General features: G+C 43.0%; 1 protein-coding gene across 4 annotated transcripts in view; it reads right to left on the bottom strand.

Moving 5' to 3' along the window:
• Positions 1-18,105, bottom strand: part of ACSL3 (acyl-CoA synthetase long chain family member 3) — a 45,011-nt gene extending 26,906 nt beyond the window's left edge. For 2 of the 4 annotated variants that reach the window (XR_011099495.1, XM_068692437.1), the window contains exons 1-3: positions 17,963-18,105; positions 7,270-7,371; positions 3,303-3,724 (exon numbers count right to left, since the gene is read on the bottom strand). Coding sequence is in view for 3 of the 4 variants with exons in the window: in XM_068692437.1 (XP_068548538.1) it covers positions 3,303-3,653 (351 nt within the window). In the remaining variant the exon portion in view is untranslated. The remainder of the gene's footprint in view (positions 1-3,302; positions 3,725-7,269; positions 7,372-17,962) is intronic. The other 2 variants (XM_068692435.1, XM_068692436.1) reach the window with 2 other exon arrangements.
• Positions 18,106-23,715: the final 5,610 nt, after the last annotated feature.

Here is a 23,715-nt window from a genome sequence, read left to right as displayed (position 1 = left end):
AGCTTATAAGGTGCAATGAATCTCAGCTACAATTTGAAAACCACTATCATGAGATAAATATATTTCATGGTAGAAAAACGTATTAAAAATGCAGAAGAGGTTGTTTGAAATGTCTACTTTGGGCCTTATTTTACGTGAAAACATGGACTGTTACTCAACACTTCTGGGGGGAAAAAAACACCCTAAGGTATTACTTACATAAGAGCACCCTATGTTTTTCATCATCATCAACTACCCTTGTACTGCTCAACGACTTGCCATGGCAAGATCCTTCTTGCAGCCCCACAGCAGGTTTCAGTACCAGCTAACCTGAGCATCATTTCTGACAAGGAACAGGTTGCTACCTTGCTGCTCATCTCCCTCTTTCCAGAGTGTTTTATGGCAGTGTTAGAGAGCACAAAATTCACATTATGAAACCCCTGCCACCATAACCACCAGATAACTACCTGCATGCTTCATTTCCTGCCTCTGTTTGCACTTAGCAGACCAGGACAAGGCTATGAAATAGCAGGCTCTTTAGCCTCTTTGATGACATTCTGTGCAAGCATTTTGTGGCCATCAAAGTACACCACCTCAGCTGGACCACTCCTGCTCACATGCTTACTGGTTCAAAAGAGCCTGACAGGTTTTAGAAGCATCCCTTTCCCCTACCAAAATCATGTCGTCTTTTCAACGCTGTGTCTTATTCACTATGCTTCCACTAATGCGGCTCTTGATTACCAATTCTTTATCTTTTTTTTTTAAAAAAAAAAGCAACAAACAAAAGCAAACAAATGAAAAAAGACACCTCTAGAAAACTATGAAAATAGAGCAGAAATCTACAAGCCAACAAAATCCACATACCAACATATACAATATCAAGCACATGACAACGAAACCTATAGCTAAGGTTATGCAAAATAATCAACCAGCAGAATAAAGCGCACCTTATGGGCACCAAATAAAGTTTAAAAACTTATAAACTCTGCACTTCTTCCTCAAAATCTTAACTAAAGGATTTTATCCTGACTTGAATACATACTTTATGAAATTAATAGTAGGTTATTTCATCCCAACATTAAAACAATTTTTATGAGATTTATATTAGGTATGCTGTCAAATCTTTGTATTAAAGGACACCATAGAAGGAAACAGGAACATTGACTACATAGGAAAATTTACAGAATGCAAAGCAAGCAGAATAATATATTTTGGTTGTTTTTAATTAATGTTTATGAATTTCTGATTTTTTGGCCAGTAAAAAGGAATAACTCTTACAAACAGTATCACAAAAATTGAAGAAATTACAGATTATCACAGATACCCTTGCTTTCAGAAGATATTACAGTGGTACATGATCTTAAAGATGTTAAATATCTAGCTTTAAATAATTTTGCTAGTGCGAGTTATTAAGTGTGAATACACTTAGTTCTTCTAAGAATCAGACGCTCACTTTCAGGGGATATTTATTTACCCAAATAATTTCTCATTAATTAGGCTAATCTAACTCTGTGCAATTTGCACATCAGAAAGACACCTTCTAACAGATGATGCAATTCAGTACACAGATCCACAATTTGCATTGAGATCTGCCACTGATTTGCAGAAGACCTCAGAAAAATGTATCAATCATTCCCACCACTCCATTCGATTTCTGGAATGGAAAAAAAATAAGTTTTGCAACTCCTGTAAGATATACAAATTATACGCATTACACATAAGAATTAAGAACTGTCATGTACCTTTTCAAAACGTTGCACCAAATAAACCTTAGTCTTTGCCTTCACTAAAGGGAACCAAGCAACAAGAAAGATATACGGTATGGAAGACAAAATTCAAAGGAAGAGAACCCTACCATTCAGAAACAAAGGCACCTTGTGAAATTTTCATGTTTACTCACTTGCTAAAACATGCTATGAGATATTAAGAAAGACTGTATTCCTAATGGAAAAAATAAAATAATAAAAAAGTAAAGTTACGTGATAATGCCACAACCTGGAACAGAGTACTGCTAGGGCAAGCATGGTAACCGACCAGAATGAACTGCTGTGTCAAGCTTAGATAGAATTACCTAGCTTAAGTAATTTCTGAGCCTAAAACCAAGTAATTTAAGTAGGTCAACATTAACATTCTTCAACTTTCCACTATTCGGAATGAATTGCTTGCATAATGGGAAAGGCTAAAACTCCTAAGTTCTTAAGTCTTATGCTACTAATTATATTTGAAGAACAGAGCACAGATCATCCGCAGCCAAAACTCTGATCTGTGCTCAGAAGCCCAGTTTGCACAGCATGAACTTCTTTCTGTTTCTTTACAGGACAATGAAGTAAGAAAACATGCATCAAACCAGACTGTAGGTTAAACAGCATTTACCTCAGTTAAAATTAACTCTAATGACCGAGAGGAAGCTTCACTAACAAAGCTTCTGTAAAGATTTTAACATAACTAAATTTTGCCAGGCACTGACATATAAACCAAATTCGACTTTAAGCATTAAGCTCCTATATCAGGATTAAAGGATTCTTTAAACAATATAATTTTATTATATAAAGATTTTTTTTTCTTATATAGGACAACTGATCTTAACCAAGAATTGTCTTAAGAGCATGTAGTTAACTTCTAATACAGAAGCAAAGAACTTGAACACTTATTTGTGCATATACGTATATCCTCTTTAGGGTACCTTGGCTCGCTTCTTGAGGCAAAACTACATTTTTAAATGCCTCTGAACAAACATGAATCAGCAACCAACAACACAGGCTTGAACTAAAAAGGCTACAAAAAACTCAGTCCCTCCAAACGAAGTTTTATACTGAAATTGCATCTCCCTCCCCACACTATGATTACAGATTAGCAGAGGAGTAGTTGGGTAAAATTGTTAATCCTTAATTTCTAATTAAGTTCATTGAAAAGGCACATCTGAGTATAAAGCATCTACAAATTTTCTCTATTACATCTAACATAGTTCAGAATAATACAAAGGGAAACCTTTTTTATTCACCTAAAATAAAAACTTTAAAGCCTCTTACGTCATCTGCTAAATCTTTGGTTTTTTTTGTTTGTTTGTTTGTTTGTTTTTAAATGAACACAATTGTGCTTTTTTTTTTTTGGCTGAAACTCTAACAAAGGATATCTACTCAAGAATGCAAAAAGCAGTTTTAGATTTCTTTTATGGGAATTAGACAACTTAATTCTTTCCACAACTACATAATCTAAGTAGAGAAACTTTCTTTTTTCACACAATTTGCTTTGCTGGGCTAGAACTGTTGCAACAGAAAGCAAACACTGAAAAAAGATCTTGAAGGCAGACAGCAAAAACTTACCTTTTTAAAAACCTTTCCTGATGGTTGGATTTCATCTTCCTCTTTCAGGATTTCACGTGTTCCCAAGAGCTTTTTGTCCTTAAATTTCGTTTTAGCATACTTAAAAACTTTGTCAAGTGTGTCACACCCAGGATATAAAACTGAAGCTAGGCAATGTAGACTGTTAACAGACCTGTACGCACCCCCAGGTTTGTTATTCACAGGTTTAGCTTTCACCTGCTTGGCTTTTGCTATAGCCTGCCTTGATCCTGAAAATATGTACCATGGAATGTACGTTACAACTGTGTACACCAAGATTATAAAGTTTATAAACTGCAGAAGAATGGGGTTGATGTTATGCTTCAACTTCATTTTGGCGGCCTCTGAAGGTTACAAGGGAGAGTCTGACAACATGGATCAATCAGACAGGGATCCAAAAAGACCTGGGAGAAAAAAAAAATAAAAAAAATAATCAGTAAACTCTACGTACACTGGGGGAAAAGGGGGTATTTTCAGACATGTTATTACAATCCACTTCAGAAGTAGGCCTTTTTAGTGCAGAAATTAGGCTAAAAGTCTTAATCCTTAACACAAACGTCACAAGGCACTGATACATGAGGAAACATTTCCATTCCCATCTAACAGACTGCAGTACTGATTAGTATTTTTTATTTTGCTTTTGATACTGTACAACACAAATACAGAATTGTTAAGGAAGTTGGGACTTGGGGTTTTAGTTAAATTACACATAACATTTTGAGATAAATATAGACCATTCACATACTCAAAAGATTCTCTCCAATCACACCAGAGGTCCTCTATGCCTATTCTACCTAGTGATCTGCATGTCCTTCAACTGGAAACAATCAACCTCCATAAAAAATAATAAAAATAATAAAAAAATAATGCTACTATTCTAAAAATGGGAACCCTACTCACTAAGTATGTTCAAATGCTTTCCAAGCATCATACAGACTGGGACACCTACCTAAGAATCTTCTAATCCTAGAGACTTGCAACACTTTCTTTTTTTGAAACATAAACAAACATGATAATAAATTAAATAATAGTTCATAAATTCTGGAGAAAGGCTTTAAAAATTTCCCCCACCCAGTACCACTTTTCCTTTTTTTTTTTTTTTTTTTTTTTTAAAAGTATCATTTACCACATCTAACAAACACGATTCAATTTCCTATTGTGTTCTACTGTGGAGGAAATAAATTATCTAAACAAAAGATCCACAAAATCAAAAAAAAAAATTAAAATCATTATGGGAAATCAGGGGCAATTGTCTTAATGGCTGAAGATGAATTTCTGCAATAGTGAATGAGCTACCAGTTACAAAAATCATTGTTTTACACATAAAAGCAAAACAAACAGTCTGACTATAAATACATTTCATTTAGTTAACCGTTCAAAGGTATTGATACAACTACATTAAGAGCAATAACATAAATCAAAAGACCAATACTGATGTATATGTAAGATGCACAAATTTGAGTGTTTTTTTCTTCCTAAGTGAAGTTTTCATTCATAAAATACAATGCCAATACTGTATCATTTTTGGTGATGTCTTACAACATTCACTGAGTTTGAAAATGCTAAAAAAAAAATGCTAAAAAAAATAATGCTTACACATGATTCTTCCACAGTAATGGAAAGAAAACTTGCTTCATTATGAATCTTAGATGTATAGGTCCTTTTTTAAAGGAATCAATCCAATATCCTCCATTCGTAGAATGGGATTAATTCTACCTTTCTCTAAATTAATTTCTTAGAATGCCAGCAAAAATACTTCAGTATCAACTTCTTCCCTAACAAGCTACTGTAACCTCATCACTGACACTTCCTGACTGTAGGCAGTACGGCCCCAAATGATATATACTTAAACAAAACATGGGAGCTCTTCATAGCAGAGACTTAAGGGATCAAGCAGCAGCAGGGCAAAGGGATTTAAAACCAAAAATGGAACAATGCATACATTTTAATTTTCAGATCAAAGACGAAACAAGTGATGACATAAACAAAACACTTAAGTAGGCTAAAGGGTAAATTCAGTAATCGTTTGAAGAGACTTATGTTCTTAGGCTGTCACTGAAGGATACTTAATGGAAATAATCATGTGCCAGCCAATAAGCTACTGCAGTCCAGAAAAATTATGTTGCTGTTGATGGCAGCACAGAATGTGATGTTTTAAAGCAGGATCCAGAGTTCACCAAACGTTCACCCGTTTTATGTAAAGGTATGCATTGTACTATAAACTTGACTGGCCCAGCTCAGGGAAAGGAAGAGAAGACGTGTTTTTTCTTTTCTCCTTATAAAGCTGGAGAAGTTCTTTGTGTCTACGAAGTAGAAAAAGAGTTTAACCACCATGACGAGCAAAGATGAGAACAACTGACTTAATACCTTTTGGACAATTCTTCTTCAAAAAAATTCCCTGACAAATAAACAGGCCTGTCCCAAAAACACTCCCAGTGGGTTTCATAACTTTCAGGGAAGCACCGAGACCTTCTAGAATAACAGCTTTCCATTTCATTTTGCACACCTTCCAACAGCTTTATTCCTGCCTCAGAATGAGAAAGGTAGCTTCTCCACTCTTTCTGGGGAAAAAATAAATAAATACACCAAGGTTTGATCTTAAGATCTCTCCTCTGACTTAACTGAAGCCTTGCACAACAAACAAACTTGGAAATTAGTTCTTTAAATTGCAAGTCATAAATTGTGCTAACCTGTTATTTCATAATGGCTACACTGCAACCAAAGGTCTAAGGAATGCTCCAACAGGGCAGGTGAAGATGAACTAGCTGGGAATGTCACTCTGGTTCAGAAAAATCAAGCATACAGCACAGAAACCAGCTCTAGAACTCAATTCTGATAAACCTTCATTGCCCTTAAGTTGCTAATTATTGCAGTTTCTCCTTAGTTAAGTTGAGGCTATTAAAGTAACTTATTTCAGATTACTTTAAAAATTAACCCTTACGAAAAAGTATTTTTCCACTTCAAATACTTTTTTTTTTTTTTAAGATCGGGAGTATCTTTTGCAAATATGATTTCTTGCCTTATGGGCCAAGTAAGACTCAATTTTCCTATCTTTATAATATTCTAAGATTTGTTTGAAGATATCCTTGAAGTTACAACTTGCAGTCAATCTATTAATACACATATTTCTGATCATAAAGAGAGGGAGGATAAGTAAACCCAACATTTGGGGGCAGGGAATAAAAGACAGAGAAGAATGGAATTCTAATTAGTTTTAGTAAGTATTGGCTAGTTTATTCCATTGCAACAAAGCCCACTGCCTTTATAATACCTGAGCTTTGATCTTGGGTAACTCCCATTTAGTCACTGACAAATAAAAATACAAGATGCACGTGAAAACATCTTGAAGTTAGTGGTCCGCTCTGCAGAGTAGCTGTAAACATTCAGGTTCTTAAATAACATGCATGTATTCTGGTTCCATGCAACAGTGCTGGGCGGTTTGAGGAATCGGTTTTCAAGCCCTGACCAGTGATGCAAGAAAGACTGGCTGATTAAATCCTGGAGGAAAGAGCTGCTAATTTATGCAAAAGCACTTTTACAGAAAAGGTGTGGAAGCAAATGTTTCTGCACAGAACAGCTGTTCTGGTTTTATGTAATTCTATTGCACAAAGCCGTCACCAAAGAGCCATGCTTTGCTTTGTTTTTCTCCTGTTGTTGTTGTGGTTTTTTGTGTGTTTTTTTCTCCCAACAGCAAGGAGAAAAGGCAACCTGCACACTCATTGAAGAGTCTGGGGCAGTAAACCGGCAGTGCTCAGGACTGATCCTGCTTAATGCATAATCAGTGATTTGGCCTGATATACTTCTTACACTAATACTGTTACACCCTTTAGTTTTAGAAGCAAACTTTTGTTAAATGAAAGATAAAATCCTTACAGGAATGTGTTTACTAATTGACCCGCTTACAGTAATTACACTACAATAAAATCACGAAGTAACAAGAAAAGAAAACCTTCTGCAACTTCTCATTGTGGCAGGTACTGGTACAACAGCTGATACAAGGTGCTCCCGTCTCAGTTTACTCAACAGGTGCTGTCACAGGCAACTGCAAAATCTAAAAATGGAAAATCCCAATTAAACATGGCAATTGCAAAACACATCCTCTGCTCTTTCACTTGGCTTTTGTAATAAATAAATAAGTAAATCTCAGCTATATCCAAGCTAAAATCTGCTACAACACCCATCAGATTTGGCAGCCTGTGCCACTTGTCTCCCTGACAAACTCCAGCTCTCTGGTGTCTCTCACTGTAATGCTGATTCCACCATTCTGGGTGGAAAAAAAATATACCTATCCTTGCATAAAATACATTTCAGCATTAGTAATAAATACTCCTGGAAGATTACATAAAACGGTAATCATCACACGCATTGACTTTGCTCTACTATACATCAAGGCTTTATTATTTATCACCCCTTGTGGAAACAAGTCACACTTAAAAACCTGTGCCAGCAATTCACATTTAAATACACAGCAAATGTAAACACTTCCCATTACTTATTATTTACAAAGCTATTTATTTCTTAGGCAGATAATCTTTTCTGGGAGCCAGTTTGCTGGACGGACACGTTGGTCCTTGAGGTGAGCTCCCAAGGTGCTCCCACCCAACTCCTGCAAGTTCCCATGACCAAACTTAAGCCATCTCCCACAACCAAACTCACACGCCAGGACTCCAACATCCCCACTCATGAACACTTCAGTCAATGTCTTCATGTCGCAGGAGCACACCCAAAATTTCTCACATCAGTGAATCTCACAGACAGGAACTGATTTGTTAACATTCACAGAAAGGATAAAAAAGGGTTTGCGACAGGGTTTGGCTTTACTGGACGAAATATCGGAGCATCTGCATGTATTGTCTGACACCTTGGCTAAAAAACTAGCTCACGACAATGTAACAAAGCACGTAATACAGCACTTAAGCTGCATTAGAAGTTAACCTCTGCTAGTTTCCATCTGGACTTTAAACATTTCATTGCTAGCATTCAGCAAGTGCACTTTTTATTTTTACAAAGATCTCTAAAAGAAATTACCATTACTCATTTATAAATATTAATGTACTTGTCTGTACAGAAGAAAATGAAATACGCAGAAGTAGCTAGCAGCCTCTGTTTCACCAGGAAATTCCCTTCGATATGAAGCGAGATGTATCCTGAGGTAATGAATGTTGTCAGGAGAAAAAATTGTAACCTACACCAATGTGCGTGGAATATCCATTCTGCAAGATGAGTTTCAGACAGTGATATCTGAAACAGATGTTCCTCGCAGCTCCAGCAAGAGTGTTTTTGCGTATTTCATAAGAGGAAACGGAGAGGATGGAAATCCCTGAGAGCCCCAGAGCAGGGTGGAAGGGAAGGGCTGGGGCCTCGCACTCCTGCCCCTTCCTGAGCAGCCCCACCTGGCCCCACAGGGCTTGCCAAGCCCAAGCCCTTTCATTGAACCATTAGGGTTGGAAAAGCCCTCCAAGATCATCCGGTCCAACCATTACCCTACCACCAATGTCACCCACTAACCCATGTCCCCAAGCACCAGGTCCAACCTTCCCTTGAACACCCCCAAGGACGGTGACTCCACCACCTCCTTGGGCAACCCGTCCCTGTGCCCGACTGCTCTTTCTGAGCAGAAACATCTCCTCATTTCCAACATAAACCTCATTGACACAACTTGAGGCCACTGCCTCTAGTCCTATCACTAGCTACCCGTGAGAAGAGGCCGACCCCCAGCTCCCCACAGCTTCCTTTCAGGTAACTGTAGAGAGCTCCCCATGAGGTCTCCCCTGAGCCTCCTCTTCCCCAGATTAAACACCCTACAAACACAAGCAGACTCCCCAAGCCACCTAGACACCCCCAGGAAGGCGTGCTGGCAGCACAGGCAGGACATAGGACTCATTTGGGCCCAAACAGTGGCCGCAGACACAGCAGCCATGGCCTGGGATGAAGCATCTCCCAGGAAAAGCATCCAACAGGCCGCCGGGGCAGCCGGGGTTGCTCATGAGGGCAGGGTTTTGATGCGGCTCAAGCAGATTTAACGCTGGGCCGCTAACGAAAACAGACCTTTTGTTGACAAAATCCAGCTCTCTGCCCCCATTGTACCGACACACTAGCGCCTGTGTGGCCAGCAAGGAGTCAGATTAGCTTGCTGATCCAGTTTAAACCTTCCCGTCAATGCAGAAGAGTGGATTTTCCTTTCTGTCAACTTTGACGCTTACTGGAGCCTAGGGTGAGACACTGCAGGAACCTAAGTCACCAGAAAATTAATACTGCAGAAAAAGGTAATTCAGGAGCAATACGTGAACAGGCACTCCCAAAGCTACTGTTAGCTAACAGAGGCATTAATAACCTTTGAAGATATTAAAATCAGCTAATAAAAACAACTACACTGCAGTTGTGCATCTTAGGAATGGTCCTATTCAGAACATTTTAAAGCCAAGGATTTTATGGATTGACAAACACATCTTCTACTAAGAAGAGAAAATAATAACAGGTAGCAACTGTTGTCAGCAAACACAAAAGTACTTCCCAGAAAGTTGCCGACACTGCTACCCCTAGCACAGAGAAAAAAGCAGAGGAATAAACACAGCTACTCAAAGCCATTCAACCAAGTAATGGCTAGCCCAGGAACACAACCACTGCTGCACCTACATCCTTGACTTGTTTTCCTCCCACTACATAGTATTGCTTCATAGGAAAAAGTGTCTTATTTCAGACACTTTTAATTCATCGGCTATTGTCAGTATATTGGTTTTATCCCTTCTCATAAGCAGTTAATACAGCATTTAAGAGGTGTATTTAATGCCACACAAAGCTAATGCTTTCACTTCTGTGTCAAAGAAAAATTTAATGGGCAATGAACCTTACTACTGCTGAAGATCTCAAAGTAACTTTGATATCTGCACGTTAGCTGCCAGAAAGAGACACAAATTCCCATTTCCCAAGTCCACTATTAGATTTTTAAAACACTATGAATTATACACGGAAGAGCAGTTAAACAAGGACACCAACATCACTACACATATAGTAAGGAAAAATTCTGTCTAAAAATAAAATGGAAGCTTAATTATTATCCCCAAACTTTGGCTACTGCAGAAGTAGCCAGTCAGTTATCACTGCTGATTTATCATTCTCCAAATTTCCATCATTTTGCAGTCACTTAAAGCAATCGCCCTAAGTACTTCCACTGGGAGGCAGACTGCACTTCTTCTGAATGGAAGGAACAACCAAAATGCTGTGATGTGCCATTTGCTACTACAAAATACAGCCTCAGATCAGTCCTCTTATTTATGGGAAATCTGAAACCTCAAGGTATGAAACAGACTCGGTTCTTTAAAAAAATCAAAATAGAAACAGAAGTTCTGTTGCTGTATATAAAATCTGGCTGCATGCTGCATTCTAGTCATATTTGTCAGATCAGAACAAAAATCTAACCTAACAATACCAGAAATTTTTAGCCATTTTTGGCATGCACAAAAACATTTTCACTTACTTTTAGATTAATTACTATTTACTATAGTGTGACAGTAAAAATTATTACCCATTATCCTATATTCCTTTTAAAAAATATCAGTGGCCAGCTCCAAAATCTGGTAAGAACATGTATTTATGTTAGATTTTTGCTTTCTCTCTCTAAAACTTCTTTTCTTTGATGGGCTTCTGTTAGGGATAACCTTAATGCAGAATCTCTTCAGAGAGCAAGCAGTAGATGAATACCCTTAATTCAAGTAACAAAGCAATACAGAGACACCAAATTGACATTACAGGCTTCTGAGGAAAAAGTGAAGGATTTACTCCAAGCCTTTAAAGGAGCTCCTCACAAGAAAAATATCAGCCAGTGGAACAACACTTACAAGAGGAATTCCACAGCACTAAGCAATAAGGATATCCGCAGCACGATTAAAGCCATCCAACTGATAAAGGGGCATGTTTCACCACTTCATTCAAAAGGTTGAGCTGCTGACTTTTCCATATACTTCCTCTCCTATGGAAGGCTCCGATTGCTTGCTGGATTTTCTTGTTTGTAACACCATGGGGTCCATTCATCTCCAAGGACTTGCTACCAAATATGTAATGGATTTGTTCCCACCAACAGCTGCTTTCCTTCCCCCCACTGCGGTGTCTGCATCTCCCGGGCAGGAGGAACCCCTCTCCCTGGCCGGCAGGCCTCGCTGGGAGGCCCAGGTCCCCAGAGGGGTCCACCACCTTCTCACCTTCAGGTTCCAGACTACATTTTGTAGCAGTCCCTCTCAACACAGAGAACCCCGAGCCACTAGGCAGACAGGCAAACGGCACGTTTTTGAGCTGTCATTTGGAAAATGACAGCCACAGGTCAACACTTGCACAAGACTCTGTGGGGACTCGATGCCCCATGAAGGGAACCTCTCCGCAAGGGCCAGGCAAGGTGTACCAGAAGCAGCATCCATAACAGAAAGTGTATAAATGCAGAGCATAAGCCACGGAGCTTTCTCTGAGCATGAACAGGAAGGGCAAAAATGAAATTCACTCATCCTAAATTCTGTGAACGTGAAAAGTTGAAGCACACTTTTTGCAGACTTCTATCCCAAGTTACAAAAGTCAAAAAAGTCCCAACACCAGCCTTCTGTTTACTAGACTGCTCACGTTTCTATCTGTGAAATCCCATCTCCAAAACACGCTTACAGACGATTACCCTTGGCTCCCAAGCTGTGTTTTTAGAGAAATACTTCAGGATCATATTTGAACATATACTCCAGTCGTGCTGCAATGTACAGAAAACACTTTTCCCCCAATAACCTCATCTTCAAAAATTACTTGGCTTATTTAACTCCAGATTTCCAAGAGGCTAAAACTCAACCAAGCCATGGCTTATGAGACACCAGGAGGCTGCAGACGCATTTCAGCGATGGCATCTCGTTTGAGATACCATCCTATTTTCTAACCCTAGAAGTAAGAGGACATCAGAACAACCCTTCTCGGCTGCATCAGAATGAATATAATTTCCTCTCTTTTTATAATCCCCTCTTGCTTTTTTGTGAGCAAAACCAGGCAGGATCCGGGATGAACATGCTTGACAATTCCTCAACATGAAACAAATGCACAACAGGGACTCATTACACTATAGGGAGTCTTATTCCAGACAAAGGAACACGAAGAGTGTGATCCTCAGCTCCAGCTCCTCATGTGTCACTCTTAAAATCAAAACTTAAAAACCCAGGTGCTGAAAACAAGGGTAACATTAGCACCCTGTGATGTGGACTGGAGGGGATAAAGAGGGGCAGGAGGTAATTACCTGCCCACAGGAGATAATTTAAGTCATTAGTTCAGAATTGGTATACAAATGCTATGTAGGTAAACAGTTTTTGGCAGAAAGGAATCCTGTTTTTCTATTCAGGGAAAAACAAACACACCCTCAGACTCTGGTTACACAAACAAGACCAAAATATTCTTGTACCTGGCTGTGCGGAGTCTTCACCACTATTTTTAAAACAAGAACATTGACCTTGTTAAGAAGAAAAGTGCCAGTGTACCAACAGCACTTGTAGGAACTTTGTGAATATGCTCAGCCAAAATCATTTTGCCTGCATTATGCAGATGGTCAAATTAGATCAACAGAAGTTGACAATTGGAAGTCCAGAGCAAACTATTAAACATTTCTAGAATATAAGAACAGAAATAAAGTTTGGGGCTCATGAAACAGCTAAAATACATCTCAAACACAGACATAATTACATCTTTCACTAAAAAAAAAAAAAAAAAAATCCCCAAAAGAATCATGAAAGATGAAGCTAATTATGTAATTAAAATATATACAAATTCAACCGTCAAACTCTTATCACAGGCACATGCACAGAAGAAGACGTCCACCTGGAAAGATGTCTCCTTTCAGGAACCGGACCTGTGACTGCACAACGCAGGATGTGGGCAGAATTTTTTTCCTTTTTGAAAAAAAAAAAAAAAAAAAAAAAAAAAAAGCTTTTTTTAATTGGTAAGTGACAGATTTTTGAAAATAAAAGCTGCCACAAGTGCCTCTCTGACTGTCTGCTTTAGCTCAAAAGGCCTGCGGCCACCTTCCACCTCCCACTACCAGCCTTGGTCAGGCAACAGCTCCGTGGCCAGGAGGCTCAAAGCCTGGGTCACAATGCTGCTGCACTTGGTTGGGAAGCAGATTTGTGCTGTTTGCAAAAGTCTTGGACATTATCAGGTTAAGCTATTTATGCAGACTGTAAGAGAACTAGAAAAAAATCTCCATAAGCATCGTTCTCTACAAGGAAAAAAAAAACAAACCTACAGTTATCACCACTGCAAAACATTTTTAGATATCTCAAAGCTGCCCATTATAAAAATTGTTTCTCTAGTTGCAGCATCCCTAAAACAACACAATGGAGCAATACTTCATCAGAACAATCAAAGCTGAAGCTAGAAATAAACAACAAGCCCCGGTGACAGAGCTTCCCAAGCAGCTTGTGAACTTGGGGCTGCAGAACAGACGTAACTCGCAGCCAAGCTCCCTGCCCCAGCACTGCGGGGACTTCTGCCTCCTTCCTACGCCTGCTGCCGTACCGTCTCCTCCTCAGCACTCACCATACAAATCCTGACACAATCTGAAGACAAAAGCAGCAGGCACATTGTACATCTGGGAGTATAACCACTCAAACCCTCCCGCACAGCCCTCGCAGCCTCCAGCTTCTCCCTGTTCCCTTCTGCCTCTCTCGTGTACCGATATACTGAAAACACAGATGACAGACTTCTTCTTTACCAAATATGAATTACACACACCTAGCTTTTAAGAACTCACCAGGCATGCTCCACTTTCCAACTTTTTTGTAGGTTCTCTGAGCCCATACATTTTGATTTTAGGAACAGCTTGGTGAAACAACTGCAGACCATGCGGCGCCGCTTCACAGAATATATTCTTAAAACCAGGGTTCGTAGAAATCACACCATATGTTTGCTCCGACAAGCCTTATGCCATCAGGCACTCAGACGCATGATGCTGCGCTAACTGCTCTCAAGTCTGCTCAGGAAGCAAAGAAGCCAAGCAAAACCTCCCTCTGGACACCGAGGTTTCTTGCAGGTCTCTCAACACCCAACATGAACAAAACACAGCAGGTTCTACTCCCTGTTCTGGGAGCAGGAAGGCAGAAAACTTTTTCCTTTAAGGATGCAGAAGAGCTGTTGCTACTGCTATATTATATTCATCTCCATCAAGTCGCTTCTACTCTTTATTCTCTCTTTTCCCCTTCCAGGTCTTACCCTGGTTTCACCTATGAGATAGAAGCATTCAGGGAAAGCATGGTACTTACACCGTGTCCAGAAGAAACAAAATACTCAGTTTCCAGTTTTCAAGTGAAACAGGAAAACGCTTGCAGTTTGTTACTGCTGCTTTTGACTATAAACAGTGAAAATCAGCAATTCAATAACTTTTGACAAACCTTGCTATCTTTCCTGCTTTTTAGGAAACTGATAAAACTGCCAAGTCAGTCTGTCCCGCGTGAGATACTGTAATTAACAGCATGTCTTTGTAATTAACAACACTCCCAAACACTGAAACATGACTTCCCCACACACACGTGCTGACAAATTGCCACCTCCTGTGGGATTACAGACACCCAGGCAGTACTTGGACTTCCCGCGAGCACAGCTTCACTTAGGGAACAAGAGGACACGTGTGAGGGTGATCCCTTCCTTCCCAAGGACCAATGAAGAGCGCTGCAAAACAGTTTTGAATTTTCATCATTTTTTCCCTAACTGATTTAGAAGCTAATGCAGAACGAGATGTGAGCTTTCTTCAGAGATATCGATTTCTGTTTCCCTGTAGTTCTGGACTTAATAACAGTCACTCGGGAGGTATGACAGATATGGCCTGTCCAGGTGATTTCCGTCAACAGCCTCCAAGTTGTTAGATCCCAAAGGGTTCCCCAAAGCAGAGTACTGAAACCCTCAAGAGCCCTCCAGGCCTTCCTGCAGTGCAAACCACGATGTAGATCAGGACTTCAGGACGAAGAGCAGTTCTTTCAACTCCAACTGCAAAATTAAACAAATACAACTTTGCCATTTGAGAGCTTCTTAAGATAGCCTGGAGTGCTTGCTCTGCTCCTCCATGTACGATAAGCACACCTGCACTGCCGGACTGCACGAAGCCCTAAATAAGCTGGCTCAGAAACTTCCACAAGGATGCCCCCGCGGGCAGAAGCTACCCAGGACCACAGGGCAGCCCAGGTGGGAAGGAGCCTCTGGTCCAACCCCCAGCTGAGAGCAGGGTCACCCATGGGACCCGACCTGCTTCCTGAGGGCTCCGTCCAGCTGCATCTCGAGCATCCCCAAGGAAGAAGACAGCACCACCTCCCCGGGCAGAGAGTCAGCTGCTCCACCAGCCTCACTGAATACACACAAACCTTTCCTATTTCAGTTCATGCCGCAGCCTGCTGGGCTCCCACCACTTAACGCTGAGAAGAGCCTGGTTCTGCTCTCCCCAAAACCTCCCCACAGGTACCTGCAGCCCCCCCTCACCTCCAGGCTCAGCGGGGCCGGGTCCTGCCGCCTCTCCTCACGCCGCAGAGGGTCCCGGCACCCCTCCACCACCCCAATGTACCAACACACACCTCGTCCTGGGGGCAGCAGCGCTCTGGACATGGCCAAGGAGTTGCTGAGCAGGGGGGGCCGCTCGCTGCCCATCTCACTGACATTAACACGGGGCCATGGGGAGAATTTGCTCGGTAACCTGCCGCACACGAAATGGATGGAAATCGAAGCCAAGTCTTCTTAGTGTTAATACACCTTACTTAGTGGTACTAAGTCGCATCTTAGGGCCATATTCAGATGGCCTAAATTCCACACAAATCCTTCTGCCTTCCATTTCTTATTAGCTGGCTTTCAGGCAGTTCCCCATTCAGCATCTTACGTAAATTCTCTGAATTGCTCTCCGAAAACACCTCCATTTCTCCACTGACTGGGAAAGGGGGGCTTGAGTCACTCTTCTAAACGATTCAGGATTTAATTCTTCGCGGTTGCTCCTGGAAATTCATTCCTTATCTGGATCTCCCTGAACAAGGATGCTTTATTTCTCCACAGCCCTCACGTTTTGTCCTAAGCCACACGAGTTGCTTTGTTTCAGATGTCTTGACGACTCTTTGATAAAAATTTGGTCTTTAATATGATTACAGCCCAAATTATTCGCTGGTCTGCTGAAAGGAGGAATAAAAGCCCTAGCCCAGCACTAAGTGTGTGCACGCACAGAGCTTCCCACCGGGCAGGAAGGTGCTCCTTCAAAGACTACCGGCTTTCCAGTGAGGACCATTATGGTATTTTCTTATTTTTATTTTTTCTTAGGATTCAGGCTGAGCCAGACCCCTCGATTTGAGAAGTTACTTCTCAGGGCATCACGGCTGTATAAGTGTCGCAAGTCGAGGAGTTACCCACAGCAGCGTGCTCATCCTGCCACGCTCCTCTCAAGCGGTTTTGTGCAATTCGGACCCTCCAGACGGAGGAAGGAGACGGGAAGCGCCCAGCACCACCGCAGGGAAGAGGAACCAGGGCTGACACCGCCGTCCTGGCAGCTCGGCTCATCGGCACACGCTCAGCACGGGGGCAGTGCTTGGGCAGAGCCTCCCCCTGCCCCAACGAGGCACACGATGTCAGGCCCCCAGTGCCTGCTCCTGGCTTTGTTCTGTTGAGGGTGAGGGTTTATTCTGTTCGCAGTAACTTTGGGCAGGAGAGGATGCCTAGAGCGAGGTGACAGCTCACTGAGGCTCGTGCGGGCTGCTTTAATGCAGGTTTATTTGGTAGCTCTGCTGCTCTCGGAGGGCCAGCGCCCATCAGTGAGCAGCTGCCTAACGGGGACTGGACCCGCACGGGGTGAGGTTGTGGTGCCTCAGATACCAGCAGATCCCCCAGATCCACTCAAGCTTGCCAGCCAGCCAACACCAAGCACAAGGCACGGAGCCCGGCCACCACCATGAAACCCAGCAGGGGTGAGCCCTCCCACCACAAACCCCCCAGCCCCCAGGGCTGCCACCCTGCCCGCACCTCCCACGGCTTCGGAGCCCAGGAAACCCGACGAGGCTCCCGCAGGGGCGCACCTGCCCCCAGCCGGGCTGCACCCCGGGGGCAGGGCGAAGCTCCCAGCGCCCCCCCCGTGCCCGACCAGCACTGCTGGCCCCATGGGGCCGCGATGCGGCTCGGGGCCCCCCGCAGTGCCCGCAGGCCGCCTGCCCCCGGCTCTGCTCTGCGTCCAGGAGCCGCGGCCCCGCAGCCACGCCGGCACCCCCGGAGCTGCAGCGTTACCGCGTGTAAACACGCGGACTCCACGCTCGGTGCCAGCGAGACCATTTCACAGGCCGGGAAAGCCATACAATAAAAATACTTTTTTTTTTTTTTTTTTTTTTTCTTTTTTGCCGTACCATCGCTACCCGCCACACACACCCCGCATTTCCCGTCCCCCCCTCCTCACCCACCCACCCCCACCGCGCACACGCCGAGCTCCTCCTGGGGCTCTTGGCAGCGAGTTACGGGCACCGCCAAACGCAGCCCCAAAACCCCGTAACCCCAAAATCCCCTCTCCCTCCCGGCCACCCCCTGCCCGGGGCCGGTCCCTCGGCACGGCCCCGAGCCGCGGCCACGCTGGCAGCGCCCGGCCCGTCCCGGCCCGTCCCGGCCCGTCCCGGCCCCGCACTCACCGCGCCGCCGCCGCCGCCCCGCAGCGCGCCCCCGCGCCCCGGCCGCCGGGCGCGCTCATTCCGTATGCGGCACGGAGCCTCCCCATTGGCTGCCGCCCGGTGGCGCGCGGGGCCGGGCTGCGGGGCGGGGCGCCGCTGGGGTTACTACAGGTCAGCCGCGGCGCGGGGAGGGGAGGGGCGGGGCGGCGCCACTGCGCCTGCGCGGAGCGTTCCCGCCGCCCTGAGGCGCTGAGGGGAGAGGAGGGGGCGGCAGGGCGGGGGGAGGGGGGTGCACGAAGGGAGCCCCTGGGGTGCGTTTTGGGTGGGGGGCTCCGGGCTCCTGCTTAAAAGTAACCCAAAGGGTGCTGTCAGTGGTGGCTTCTTCAGGTCCTCCAAGGGTTCCTTCGGAGTTAAAGGTTTTCGTTTAACGTAAGACAAAGCCACTGGCGTAAGGTGTTATAGACAGGCGCTGAGCACCTGCCCGAGATGAACCAAATAAAAGTAACAGATGGAAAAAGCGTTCCCAAGCCCACAAGATGGAATTAAAGCAGGCTGGGGGTTGTACCGGCCGTGGTGGCGGCCTCGGTTGTCAGAAGGGTTGGGTTTGTTCTCCCCATACATACAGCTCGGGTTCTCTCACACGGCCCCAGCCCTGAGCAGCACAAGGACCACGAAAGTCACATCTCAGTGATAAGGGCAATAGCTGAACCCAGCCTCACCTGCAGCTCACCCGGCAGGGAGACACATTCATACACTGCAATGGACAGCAGCACACGGCATACGTCCCACCAAGTCCCTCCTCCTTTCCCTTCACAAACACCACACATTTCAGAGGAAAAAACACGCCTTACATCTCTGGTTGCATGTGGAGCCCTTGAGTGGCAGAAACATGCCGACTCTTCCTAAAAGGTAATTAACAGGGTACGTACTTCTCACCCAAAGAGCAGCTGAAGTCACCTCGGTTACTGGAAAAATTTCTTCCAAGTATTTAGAAGCGGAACACAGGAGAAGACCAGCTCTGAAAAGCAGAACATGTTATCCACAGGAGACACTGGAGACACAGAGGTGGTGAACTGCCCAGCCAAAAAAGATGCTAGCTGAAGGATGGGTAGGAGCACAGAGTGGTCGTATTTAAAACAGTTTCACACCCATTGGGGAAGAAAAAAAAAATGAAAAAGATAAGTACACTTGGCAGGAGAAGAACCTCCTTTTTCAAAGATGGAACACGTGGGCATTTCTGCAACAGGAGAGAATTCAGACGGCTTTCTGCCACAGGATTCGCTTACATCAATAAAGACAAAGTAAACTTAATAAATATGACATCTCAATATGAAAGGAGTCCTACTTTTGGCTCATATAAACTTTCACATTCCAATCAAGGCAAAGAATTTTCAGGATAAAACAAGGAAAGCTCTTTTACAGAAAATAAGATGGGCAATGTAACACTGGATAGTGGCATGGAGCAGAGCTCATCTCATTGAATTCCTGAGTAATCACCAGTGCCCAAACACCACAATACCTAGGCAAAAGCCCCGCTTTGAGAAAGGCATGGAAAACACAGCTTGAAATTAAATGCAACCCTTCATTAAACTGCTAGATCTGAATCCTATTGAAGTACTCAGTGAGATAACAGCTACGTTATCCAAACAGTCGCTCCATGCCTGTATCGGATGAGCTTGCTACAAAACCAAAGCAACCAAAGTACTTCCATTGCTCTAGAAATATCAGTGGCCTAACCCCACCCGGATGCCCTATGGGCAGGACTATACGTCAGGCATTCAGAACACAGCATTTTTTATGTCCCCAAAAGCTGTCCAGTGCACTCCCTATCTTCAGACAATTTAGACGGGACTAAGCCATTCAAATAACAACAAAAATGCCTCGAACGAACTAGGAAATCTTGACAGGTTTTGAAGTTTTCATTCATTAATGATCAAACCAGTTTCTAAGGAGATCTGATTTAAAAGGCTCGATTGTGTCCAATCCCATTAATCTACAGTGACATCTCTTACACTTCCCTCTGTACTGTTCAGTGCTGGCAGCTGCTGGAGGCAGTGCTCCAGGTGAGACAGCCTGGCTCCTGCCATTCCCTGTGCTTCCTCATCAGAGGTGAAAGATCACCTGCAGTCCATGCTGATTAAGCAACTCCAGAGCTAGAGACACCTAAGTTTTAAACATACACAAGCACATGACAACATACTGATTTAAACAGATTTCTACATATATTCAGTATTCTTTTGAACCTCTTTATAGATTCCCCATCTAGCATAGGCAAAGTTTTACCTGATTTCAGGGACTGTACCATGTTAGTCTGCTTGAACATAGTTTGGTACAGAGTTGGGCTTTGGAAGGTGTGGAGGATAGCAGTGTAATTAATGTGTGTTTTACACTGGAACGCTTTTCCTGTATAAGGTGTACGTATTAGGGACTGTGGGAGGTTACAAGCTTTCCTATACAAACTATGTACGATTATAAGAACTGCCAAGTTAAAATATTAGCTGGTTTATATTTTAAATAAAAAGGCACAGCAGCACAATTAAAGGCAGTAAAGAAGTTCTTGTGTCACCTTAGGCAGCAAAGGAGTTTCTTTCACATTCAGGCAGTAAAGGAGTTTCTGGGAAAACATACATGGCTCCTACAAATTGCATTAATATATTCACAAACACTTGATTATTTTTTTTTTCAGTTTCCAGTAAGAAACACTCATTAACTGTTCTCACTTTAAAAAGTTTCAGGCGTCCACTGAAGGGAAGAGGAACGCTGCCGTATGTTTTGATCAACAACAGAGAAGGAATAGCAAGTAGTAACTAGCAGGGGAGCTTGCAAGTGAGCTTAAGAAAATACTGATTAGGAAATGCAGTCAACTGACTCATCAGGAAAGAGAACAGAGAAGCAATGTTATCTTGTTAAATACAGCCAATTCAAACTAATATCCAGTGGGAATTAATAAAAACAAAAGTAAGAGCTGCACTGAAAGAGGAGAGTCTATGGATGGGTAGATGTGTGTGGAAGGCTGGCATTAATCTTTGATGAGCATACTGCTGCGTACTGATACTCAGGAAGAAGCCAGAGGGGGAAACAACAGTGCCACGGATATAACAGATGTGAAAGCTTTTAGCTAAAAATCCCTGGAGGGACACAAACAAAATTAAGAACTTCAAGAAGGTGCATATGGTTAAACTAAAACCAAATTGACTTCTTATGTGAAATAACAGAGACAATTAAAGGACTTGGGTAGGACAAATCTCTTCATCTGGATAGAATGTATTTCTTTTGTATGCCTTCAGACTTGTGAAAAATAAATGACTCTATAATTAGCAAGCTTTCTCCATGACTCATTAAGTTATTGAGCATTACAAATGAAAATAGTATTACTCAAATTAAATGGATTTTAACTAAAGAGAAGATGTTAACTAAAGAGATGATTTTCATTAAAGAGATGAAGTTTTCAAACTGCTTGCTTAGAGCTGACTTTGTTTTGGCTACAAACAATAACCCATCCAGCAAAAGGGCACACACACCTTGCATTTCTTAATTAAACAATCAAATTGGCGTTGCAATGCTCTGTTTCTAAAGATAGCCTGGTAGTGGCGTTCCAAATGCCCTCTTAAAACATGGAGAAGGCCGAACCAACAGTGCAGGGGGCAGGGAAACCAGCTGGGCTGCTGGTTCTGGCAGCAGAAGCTGCTTGTGTTCCTGAAGTGATCAATTCCCACAACTACTAATTTGGGGGTGTTGTTTTAAAAGACGGATTTATTTTTCTCCTAGAGAAAGCAGCATGAGGTTTCTGTGCTGAATAGTCTCCACTTACGTATCAGTACATTTGACTCATTTTTATCCGTGAAGCTTTTTGTTTCCAAGTAAAGGAACAAATGAGTAAGTTGCTAAGCTGAAATTGGAAAGCAGCAAACTCTGGCAACATCCCCCAAATGATTAATTATTCAGTAGACCAATTGGTAATATGGTCATGCCCAGAGCTAATATGCACCGCCACTTCTCACAGAGAGAGATTGATGACATTAATAATAAGGTGATCAAGGGTAGAGCGTAAAATTCATCATCACTTGACACAGTTCTGCTTTGTAAATGCTTGTGTACTTCTTTAAATGCTTCTCTTGTATTTTCTAATGCCAAACATATTGCTAACCTATTGCAATAAATCAGCGTGCCATTTCAGTATTAATAGTATGATAACCCCCCAAAAACCTGAAGTTTCCAGCTGGGGGAGGCACGTAAATCTCTAAAACAACCAGCAAGGCACACTCTGTAACACCACCATGCTCTGGACCTGCCATGCCATGAGAAATTGCGTTGCCCACGCAAAACCAGAGGCAGGATTAAAAATAGATTTTATTTCTGCTCTTGAACTTCCTTGCTCAAAAGCCTCCTGTCATTTTCTAGGCCAATGAAACTTTACAGCTGAACTGACAGCGTCAAAGGCAGCCAAGAGGAATCAGAAGCACCTCACAATGAACAGTGACTCCAGCCTGCAGATAAAAGGTGATCCTTACGGGCTCCAAAGACAGTGGTGTCCTGAAGGACCAGGGCTTTACAATACAATTTAATCATCAAATAGACCAAAGGAACACCCAGACATGGTCTGAGCCCCTGCTCTGTCTGAGCTCCAGCGTGCCTGCTGGCTGGCACCTCACCACACACTCAAACTTCACTCCACGGGCACTGGTGTGCTGGGCATGCCACAACCTGGCGTGCCAATGCCTGCTGCAGCTTTGTGCTCAGTATTTAATCCACCTCATATTTCAGGTCGCAGTGCTGCTGGCAGCACAAGCAACCTGTGTGCTCAGCGCACAGCACAGCAGGGGCCGAGCCGCCCTGGTGGGACCCTGCTGGGAGATCTTGGCTTTCAGAGCACCATCATCAGACTCCCCAGATTTGTCCAGATCACCCTGTGCTCACCTGAGATTTGAGAAGGAAGCAGGAAAAAGGCCAATTCCCAAGCCAGACTTGCTTTCTTCGACAGTTTTGAGCAAACAAACAGGGCAAAGAAGCAGTATTGCAGATGGAGTCGGTAGTTAAGAGCTTTTTGTAATGGACAGCGAGTGGCTCAAACAAAGCTCTGCCTTCCCACTGCAGCAAGTGAAAGCCGCACCGATCTCTGAGTTTTGGCTTTTCTTTACAAGGTTTTGTTTAGTCAACTACCGTGCAATGTGTTCCTAAAACAGAAACATTTTCCAGTCTGAGACTTTGATGATGAAACAAACATGGTCAAGAGTTTCCGAAAGAGAAAGTTAAATTCAGGCTTTTGTGCAAGTCAAATGTTTGGGGTTATTTGAGAAAATCATTTGAGGTAAACTGCTGAGTACTTGGCAGTTTGGGAAACACTGGGAACTTAACTAAACTTGGGAAACACTGTTACTTACTTAGGAGCCTGAATGTGCCTGGATGTGTTTGGGGAAAACATCCCCCAATTCTCATGTCTTCTGTGCAAACCAAATCCCTGATGTAACTCCTCCACAGACATTTGCAATGTTCTTCTGTCGCAAGGGTCTACGTCTGCATAAAAATTTCATGAAATTAGTCATTGCTACCCTACTGTATTTGTATAGCATCACTTCAAACATGTAAACCTGAGAATCGTAACCAACGCCAAAAAAATCGAACATGAAAAGCAAAGGGAGGATGAATGAATACTGTTTCTTTCTCTGGCGTATTAGCTGAAGATAAGTAAAGTTGCTTTGGAGCAGAGCAAATTTCAGACACAAAGTTGTGACTAAGTATAACAGTACTCTCTGGTGAACTTGGTTAGCCTGGAA

The sequence above is a fragment of the Anas acuta genome, chromosome 9, assembly GCF_963932015.1.
Source record: "Anas acuta chromosome 9, bAnaAcu1.1, whole genome shotgun sequence".
NCBI lineage: Eukaryota > Metazoa > Chordata > Aves > Anseriformes > Anatidae > Anas > Anas acuta.
This window is presented reverse-complemented; position numbering and strand designations above follow the sequence as displayed.